Source organism: Balaenoptera musculus, chromosome 7 (genome assembly GCF_009873245.2).
Source record: "Balaenoptera musculus isolate JJ_BM4_2016_0621 chromosome 7, mBalMus1.pri.v3, whole genome shotgun sequence".
Lineage (NCBI taxonomy): Eukaryota > Metazoa > Chordata > Mammalia > Artiodactyla > Balaenopteridae > Balaenoptera > Balaenoptera musculus.
The window spans coordinates 809,451-818,647 of NC_045791.1; the positions used below are offsets into that span (position 1 = coordinate 809,451).

The following is a 9,197-nucleotide window of genomic DNA, read 5'->3' on the forward strand; positions in this document are numbered from 1 at the left end:
GCCCCGCCTCGCCGCGGCCCCTGAGAGAGCACCCCAGGCAGGCCCGGGGTGGCTGCGGCGGCGAGAGGTGCCTCTCCCGGGCGCGGAGGGCGGCGGCCGGGCCGGGGGCAGGGCCTGCGCGGCCGCGGGGAGGAGGCGAGCGCCGGGACCCTGGGCTGGGAGCCCGTCGGTGCCGCCAGCCGCCCAGCTGGGCGGGGGTCCGGGGCGCCCACGTGGTGAGAAAGTTTCGAGACCGCAGAAGTAGCCCGGCCTCGCGGGGGGTAGGGGGGAGGGGAGAGGGCCGGCTCGCCCCTCCTTCTCGCGAAGGCAGAGGAAGGGAGCGGAGGGAAGCGGGGGTGGGCGGGGGGAGCGGGCAGCACCGACCTGAACAGATTCCGCCTCCCCCTCCCCCGTCCCCCCCTCCCGCCCCCAGGAAGCGGAGCGGGGAGGCGCGGACAGTCTCCTCCCGCACGGCCAGGGCGAGACTCCCCCCCCACCCTTTTTTTTTTCTGCCAACGTCTATCTCAACGCGCGCGCACATACGGAGATTGTGCGGCTTTTTTTCCCCTTTGGGAGAAAAAACGAGGAGAGTAAAAGAAGAAAGCAAAGCGAAGAACTCCTCCTTGGCGGGTCCGCACTCTGTCGCGGCCGGTCGGGCGCGGGGACGCGGCCGCCACCCGCCCGCTCTCTCCCGGCCCTGCGGCGTGTGCCGGCGGGAGAGCCAGCGAGGACGCCCGCGCCGGGGACGCGGCGAGACTTTTGGGCGCTCGAGTCCGCATCGCCGCCGCCGCGCAGCCAGAAGACACCGGGGCGAGGAGGGCCCCGCCGCCGCCTCGCCTACCTCGTCCGGCGCCCCGCGCCCCGCCGGCCCGCGCACGCGGGCGGAGGGAGGCGGGCGGCGAGGAGGCGGGCGGAGCAGAGGCCCCGGCGGAGCGCGCAGCGGCCGGCCCGCCCGCCCGCCGGTGGATGCGGCGCCCGGGGAGCCTGGAGACAACTTTGCCGTGTGACGCGCAGGGAGGACTGCAGGGCCCGCGGCCCGGGGCTCCGCGCCGCCTCTGAGCGGGCCCGTGCTCCCCGGCGCTCCCGGCACCGCGCTCGCTCCGCTCCGCTCCGCCGCCCGCCCACCGGCCCGCGGCGAGGACGACCCGCCCGTCGCCGCCGCCGGCGGCCCTTCCTCGGCGCGAGGGCGAGGCGCTCAGGTGCGAGCGCGGGGCCCCGCCGCAGCGCCGCGCCAAGCCGCGGCAGGCTCCGCTCCGGGGGCCCGGGCGCCTTCGCTTCCGTCTCGGCCAAGTTGCGTCGACCGGCCCTTTCGCCACCTTCCCCGCTCGGCGACCGAGCCGCCGCTGCCGCCGCTTTCGCTTCACCCGAGCGGGGGCTGCGGGGCCCCGACGCGGAGAGGATGGGGAGAAGGCTGCGGATGCCGAGGCGCCCCGAGACGCCCGTGCGCCAGTGACCCTTCGGCCCCCGCCTAGCCCCGCGCGCCTCTCCGGCACCCGCGGCCCGCGGCGCCCCTTCCCCGCCGCGCGGGAACCCCCGCGGCCCGGCCGGCCCCCTCCCCCTGTGAGCCGGCGGCGGCCCTCCCGGCGGGCGGGCGGAGGCCCGGGCGGGCGCGGGCGCGGGCGGGGGCGGGGCGGGGCGGCGCGCCGGGAGCCCGGAGCCCGGCCCTGAGCTCGGCTCGGCTCGCCTCGCGGCGGGCGCCCTCGTCGCCAGCGGCGCACCATGGACGGGCTGCCCGGTCGGGCGCTGGGGGCTGCCTGCCTTTTGCTGCTGGCGGCCGGCTGGCTGGGGCCCGAGGCCTGGGGCTCGCCCACGCCCCCGCCGTCGCCCGCCGCGCCGCCGCCGCCCCCGCCGCCCGGAGCTCCCGGCGGCTCGCAGGACACCTGCACGTCGTGCGGCGGTTTCCGGCGGCCCGAGGAGCTGGGCCGGGTGGACGGCGACTTCCTGGAGGCGGTGAAGCGGCACATCTTGAATCGCCTGCAGATGCGGGGCCGGCCCAACATCACACACGCCGTGCCCAAGGCCGCCATGGTCACGGCCCTGCGGAAGCTGCACGCGGGCAAGGTGCGCGAGGACGGCCGGGTGGAGATCCCGCACCTCGACGGCCACGCCAGCCCGGGCGCCGACGGCCAGGAGCGCGTCTCCGAGATCATCAGCTTCGCGGAGACAGGTGGGTCGGCCCCGCGAGCGGCCCTCGCTCCCTCCTCCACCCCCTTCTCGCCGGCTCTGGCCGCCGCCGCCGCAGCCAGCACGCCCTGGGGGAAACCCGGGCTCCCGGCCCAGCCCGCTCGCCTCGGGCCCTGTGCGCTCCGTCCCGGTTGTCGCCCTCTTCCCGCGGGCAGCAACCCCTTCCCGCTGCCCTACCCCCGCCGCGGAGCGCTCTGCCTTCCACCCTTGTTCTCCGAAACGGGCCCCAGCGCCTCCGGGCGCGCGCCCCCCTCCCGGCCGATGCGTGCGGCCCTGGCTCCGCGGGCATTCGCTCGGTGATGGCTTAATGTTTTTGTTTCCCACGATCGCAGTGTAGGCTTAGCAGTGTGGATGGAGATGTGTGTGCTTGTTGATATCCGTGGGCCGGAGGAGTGTGTGTGTGCGTGTGTGTGAGTGTGTGTGTGCCTGCGTGAGAGGCCCCTGGGGCCGCCGCTTCCATCGCCGGGCGGTGTGGGCTTGCCAGGATTGCTGAAGCCTCGCTGGGGAGAGCTAGGCAACCTCTCTTCCGATTGTGTGGGCACTGGAATCGGGCGGAAGGCAGGCTTCTCAACAGGTCCCATCATTTACGCAGAGAAAGACTGTGGCTCGGCTCCGGGGCAGCCCCGTGCCTCTCGGCTCGCCTGGCAGCGGCAGCAGCTCCTTGGCCTTAGAGCCAGTAGAGTTCGTAGTTAACAAAGGGTCGGAGTACTTTCTGGAATTTTCCCCCGGTCCTGGATTGCAAATTTCTACCACTGTCTAAATGTGAAAATCAAGCAAGGAAAAATACCTTTCCAACTTTAAAAGGAGTAAAATGTGCTCGTGCTGAAATGCTGCAAGTGCTTTCGGCTCCGCTGTCCTTTTCAGGACTTGATTGAGCCCGGTGGCTTTTGTGCCTGGAGCTCAGCCCCATTTGTGCCCAGGGGACTGCGGAGAAGGTCGCAGGGGGAAGCCCTGGGGAGGGCGGGGTGGGCAGGGAGCCTTGGGGGGGTTGGTGGCAGTTGTATCCCCAGGCTGCAAATGCCCTCCACCACCCCACCCCACCCCCCAAGGCAGCGGGCAGACTGTGCTGGTGCCTCCTGGGGATGAAAAGGGATGAAAAGTTTTGCATGGCCGGGTGTGGAGCAAAGCAGAGACAATCAGGGCTGGTTTGTGCTTAGAAAGAAACGCGTTGCCGTTTTAGCTGTCCGACAGAGTCAGGGAAAGCTGGACATGCAATTAGAGAGCTTGGATTAAAAGGTGCTTTGGGGCCCAGAGTAGAAATGTGATTCTGGAAGGTCGAGGAGGCCTTTTGGTCCCGGTGGCACAAAATGACAGCGGGGGCTGTTATATTTCTGGTCCGTTTCACGGAGCCAGCTCTTTGACTTATAAATAACAGATTCAGGTCACAGGCAGCTCGTCCAAGACCAGCTTTTAAGGCTGCACTTTCCCCCATTTCAAAGTCAGATGTCTGTTATTAGAGGAGCCAGGCGGGGCCTGAGGAGGGGGCTGGGAGGGGGGCAGTGGTAGGAGGTTTGATAAAACCAGTGGAGACCACACAGTTGCCTTATTTGTTCTTCTTGCAAAAAAAAAAAAAAAAAAATGTAAAGATTGTCAGAAGGGTCACTGAAATATGTAGGATGAGAGAGGAGTCCTTTCTTGGTTGGCATGGCCTCACTTCTGCTTGAGCTGAATTATTGAGAAAACTAACAAGCCAGTTCTCCTTATCCATGGAGATTTCGAACGTGCCACTCACGGGGAGCCAGGGTCTCGTGAAAGGGGTGGGCCTCAAGTTTCAGGGCCCAGTGTCCTGTCCCTTGGAGCTACTCGGAAACGAGGGCTGCACTTTGCAGCCTGCAACGCACACGTTCCTGTGTCAGAAATCTGAGCAGAGCTGGCTTGTTTGCAGTGGAGGTTCCACTGGGGGTTGGATCCGATCATGCTTAGGTAAACACTGCAGAGAGGCAGTAGGTGGCTCAGCTGGATTTTGCAATGCCCTAAGTTCACCAAAAAAAAAAAAAAAAAAAAAAGAACCCAAACTCTGCTAGAACAACCCACCCCCAAAATCCTCAGCGAGATCCTGGTTTTGTTTTTCAGATTTCACAGATACCCATAACAACTTGTTAAGATCTTGGCCTCCTGACAAGTTCCTCTGTTGAGCTTTGAGTTCTGACAGCCTGTCTCCTGGGAACCCTGGCCTGGGAGAGGTGAGGCCGGGTTTTCTAGGCCCGGACCCTCCGACTCCAACCTGGTCTGGGTTTCTCGATGGGAAATGATTTTCCCCGCCTCTCCCGGGTTACCGTCAGAGGCCCGGGCCCCAGGAGAGGTATTTCTGGGCAGGACCGGCCAGCTGCGTGGCCAGTGCGAGGCCCAGCATCACGTGGCAGAGTCCCTGTTTCCCGGCGCCTCACGTTCTCCTTCATCTAACTTGGCCTGCTCTCCCGCTTCTCCGCAGATGGCCTGGCTTCCTCCCGGGTCCGCCTGTACTTCTTCATCTCCAACGAGGGCAACCAGAACCTGTTCGTGGTGCAGGCCAGCCTGTGGCTCTACCTGAAGCTGCTGCCCTATGTGCTGGAAAAGGGTGGCCGGCGGAAGGTGCGGGTCAAGGTGTACTTCCAGGAGCAGGGCCCCGGCGAGCGCTGGGCCGCGGTGGAGAAGCGCGTGGACCTCAAGCGCAGCGGCTGGCACACCTTCCCGCTCACCGAGCCCATCCAGGCCCTGTTCGCGCGGGGCGAGCGGCGGCTCAGCCTGGACGTGCAGTGCGACGGCTGCCGGGAGCTGGCCGTGGCGCCCGTTTTCGTGCACCCGGGCGAGGAGTCGCACCGGCCCTTCGTGGTGGTGCAGGCGCGGTTGGGCGACAGCCGGCACCGCATCCGCAAGCGGGGCCTGGAGTGCGACGGCCGGACCAACCTGTGCTGCCGGCAGCAGTTCTTCATCGACTTCCGCCTCATCGGCTGGAACGACTGGATCATTGCGCCCACCGGCTACTACGGGAACTACTGCGAGGGCAGCTGCCCGGCCTACCTGGCGGGGGTGCCCGGCTCGGCCTCGTCCTTCCACACGGCCGTGGTGAACCAGTACCGCATGCGGGGCCTGAACCCGGGCACCGTGAACTCCTGCTGCATCCCCACCAAGCTGAGCACCATGTCCATGCTCTACTTCGACGACGAGTACAACATCGTCAAGCGGGACGTGCCGAACATGATCGTGGAGGAGTGCGGCTGCGCCTGAGGGCGGGGCTCAGACGGTCCCGCGGCGGGGGGCACGCCGTGCGCGGCAGAGGGGGCGTGGCGGTGCCGCTGGGCTGCCCGGGAGGTGCCCGGGGGAGGCCTGAGAGATTTTCCTGCCTCTTCATCCAGCCGTCAGTCAAAAGAAGGGGGAGAACCCTCCACGGACAGGGCAGACTCGACGGTGCGCACGTGGACGCGCACAGCCGGGCGCACCCTGCCCCCCACAAAGCAGCCTCCGCGATAGCAGCAAACGGATGCGGTGACAGAGGGCAGCTCAGCCCCGAACGCCTGTCACCCGGAGAGTGGGGTGAGCAGGCATCATCCCCACCAGCTGGCCCGGCCACTCTGAATCGCGCCTTCCGAGCACACAGAAGAGCACAAAGACAGAGACACAGAGAGCGAGAGAGAGAGGGGCAGGGGAGCCCCGCAGAGGAGCGGGCCGCGGGCGATGGCCGCGTGTCCCCTTTTGCCTGTGCAAGGCCCGCCGTGCCTCGGCATCTCTTGGCTCCAATGCGTGGGCTTCGTCTCCCGGCCTGGCATCCTTCCTGCTGCGGGAACCAGGGCAGCCCCCATCCTTTCCCACCCTTGGAGAGGGAAGGAGGCCCAGAAAGGACATGACCTGCCGGAGACGGTGGGGCCGTGGCAGTGACCATTTGACTGTTGCTTGGGTCCCTGGCTTGACTTCTGTGTGTGTGTGTGTGTGTGTGTGTGTGTGTGTGTGTGTGTTTTGGGGGTGGGGAGGGAGGGAGAGGAGAAGGGTCTTAATTTGATGCTTTAACTGATCACTAGCAGTTGAATGGTCATTCGTTCCGGTTGTATAATTGAAAAGGGACTTTCCTACCAGGTCTGACCTTTTAAGTTAAAATCTGAATTGTTCCAAGTGGAAAGAAAAAAGTTGCAATCTGTGCCCTTCCTTGGGGAGATTCCTCTAGGACCGGTTGGGGAGGAGTGGAAATGACTCTTAGGCAAGTGGGGGTGAGCTCTTAGGAGGAGGGAACGGTGGGGTGAAGGCATTCTGGAAATGCTGGGGGCGGGGGGTTGCCCCCTCAGCAGGGGGCGAGGGAGCACAGCAGTTTAACTGGCCTTGGGGAAATGGGGAGGCTTTCAGCTGCTTTGCAGAAGTGGCCCACGTGGGCCACGGCCACCTGCGCCGGCCCCAGATGTGGCCCCCGCCTGCTCGCCCGCCCGCCCGCCTGCCCCTCCTAGCACTTGCACACCCGCCTGAACGCACATGATACAGCCCTTGCTTATCCGCGTGTGTCCTGAAGTGGCCCTTGGTGGAGCACTGAGCTTGCTCACCCCCAGAGGTCCAAGTGCCACGTGAACTATGCAATTTAAAGGGTTGACCCACACTAGACGAAACTGGACTCGTACGACTCTTTTTATATTTTTTTATACTTGAAATGAAATCCTTTGCTTCTTTTTTAAGCGAATGATTGCTTTTAATGTTTGCACTGATTTAGTTGCATGATTAGTCAGAAACTGCCATTTGAAAAAGAAGTTATTTTTATAGCAGCAAAAAAAAAAAAAATACAGTTAAATGTATTATACATAATTTTGGAACCAAAGAGGCCAACAGATCAGTTTTAATTTTTATTAGATGGTGAGGCCATCCTATATGAGGTGGACATTCTGAACAATCCCTTGAGTGGCCTGCCACTGTTTCAGGGTATAAATGGATTTTGTTTATTCAGTTTGATGTGTCTTTTCTATCCTTACACACCCAGAAGGTAGAGTAAAAAAGACGATGGTAGGATGCAGGTGTGTATCCTTAAATCCCCGTCTTTGTGTTTATTTAATAAAGCTCCCCTTAGGTTCTGTTTCATAATAATTTAAAACCAAACAATTTCCCGTAGACTTGCTGTTAAAGTATTTTACATTTGTGTACAGTTGAAGAAAATAAAAGATGGAGTGCCACGGGCTTCCTGCCTTGTGTGGTGTCTGGGGTGGTGGGCTCTGGTCTGGAGGGGGCAGCGGCGGGGGGAGGGCGAGGCCAGGTGTACGGCTTTGATGCCAGTTCCCTCCCTGGGCTGCTCCCGGCATTCTCTGAGTCCTTGCCACGAGCTCGGATGTCAGGCAGAGAGTCTAGGAAAAGTGGCAGGAGATCCAAATGAAGGACAATTAGCAAATTCATGAATTACACATTTGTTTACTCTTCTAGTCCCAAGACTAATCGTGTTGCACCAAGGCCGCGTCTAGTACCGTTTGAAAGTGCTGGTTAGGCCCCTTCCCTGGGAGCAAATGTGAAACCTGGGAGGTTGAAGCCCACCTGACCCCATGCCCATCCCCATTTACTAACAGAGGTGACTGTGACCCAGAAGAGGTTACTGTCTTGGGATGGAAGCCAGAAACAGGGCCCTGAGGATGCCAGGTGTCCTCCTGTGGGGATTTTAACTGGTGGTAGGTGGTGGTGGTGTTAGTAGTGACACCGGCCCCACTGCAGTTGCAGGAATGCCCGGAGATACCCACCGGATGCTGTTATCAGGCTGCCCTTGTATCATCACGCCTTTGTGGGAAATGGCGTTTCCCAGAGTTTGGAATCTGAGGCTCAGAGAGGTTCAGGGCTTACCTGAGGTCACACAGGACAGGCACCCTGGGCATTTGAGTCCGGGTGCTACGGCTGGTCCACCTGTTCCCCTGGCAGGACCGCAGGGCTGAGGCCTTGCTTCATCAGAGGCCCTACGGGGCCAGAGGGGCTACAGCGTGTGGTTTGGGGGTCACACGTGGTCTTCCCAGAAATCTCAGGACATTTGAACAAGTGGGACCTTAGGGGTTATCTAACCCCATTAAGCCAACAACTGGGAAACTGAGGGAGCTCTGGGCAGCTGGAGGGCCACCTCGATTCACATGGCCAGCTAGTGGCAGGACGCAGCCTCTGGCCTCTGTCTTTTTCTAGTCTTTGCCCGGCCAAGAGAGCTGCTGCCCTGCCAGGCTTTCGTCTGAGGGGTGCATTTGTTCATCTGTGATGTCTTGAGATGGTATAAAAGTTACCGGGGGCAAAGAAGAATATTTCGCAAAGACAGGCCTGGCCTGGACGTGTTAGGGTATAAGAGTCACCATCCAGCTGTCGCCGGCCCAGGAAGTTTTGCTGCAGTCACCAGGGTGCCTCTGCTCTTTGGATGTTGAGCATCTCCAGGCGCCCTCCTGGGTCACAGGGTGGCCCACGGGTCCCACGGGGGCCCCAGGAAGGGCCTGGGACTCCGAGGTCGGAGGCCAGCGGCCGGCAGACGTGGTCCCCGAGTGGCGCCCTGCTGCCCTGTGCTGGCCTGTGCCCTGAGGGGTCGGGGTCAGCCCCGCAGCCACCCCCGCCGGGGCGATGGCGGGTGGCACTTACTGTCCCCCTGAGGACAGGCTGCATCCCTGTCCCAGGGCTGGGCCTCCTCCCCCGGCAGGGCCGCGCGCCTTCCTCCCTGTGCTTCTGTGGTCCTTGCCTCTCTGTTCTTTCTTTCCTCCCGGTGGCTTTCCCCGCATTCTCTCCCTCCTCCTCCTCCCAGGGGGCCTGGCCTAGGGTCCCATCTCTCCCCAGAGGCGCCCCTGGAGCCTCCACTGCAGCCCGGACAGTGAGCCTCCTGTGCTGCCCCCCCACCCCGGCCCGGGCCCTCCTGCTCTCCTCCCCTCTGTCCCTCCCTTCCTTCTTCAGGCCACCAGGCCGCTAGCCTCTCTCAGGGCCGGCGCGTCAGGCCGGGCCAGCCAGAGCCAGAGCTGCCGGCCCCACCCGCCTCAGCTATTTCCACGCGCTGGATTCGCCCTTGGCTGACCTTCAGACGTGCCTCGAGCCCTCAGCGACCCAGTGGAGTCTGAGGCTGGGGTCGGGGGGGAAGAGGGGAC

At 63.2% G+C, this 9,197-nt stretch overlaps 1 protein-coding gene across 1 annotated transcript; it reads left to right on the top strand.

The window, feature by feature from the left end:
* Positions 1–959: 959 nt before the first annotated feature.
* On the top strand, positions 960–6,974 carry INHBB (inhibin subunit beta B). Its single transcript, XM_036858832.1, has 2 exons — positions 960–2,146; positions 4,595–6,974. The coding sequence occupies exons 1-2, from the start codon at positions 1,699–1,701 to the stop codon at positions 5,368–5,370; spliced, it is 1,224 nt and encodes a 407-aa protein (XP_036714727.1). The 5' UTR covers positions 960–1,698; the 3' UTR covers positions 5,371–6,974.
* Positions 6,975–9,197: the final 2,223 nt, after the last annotated feature.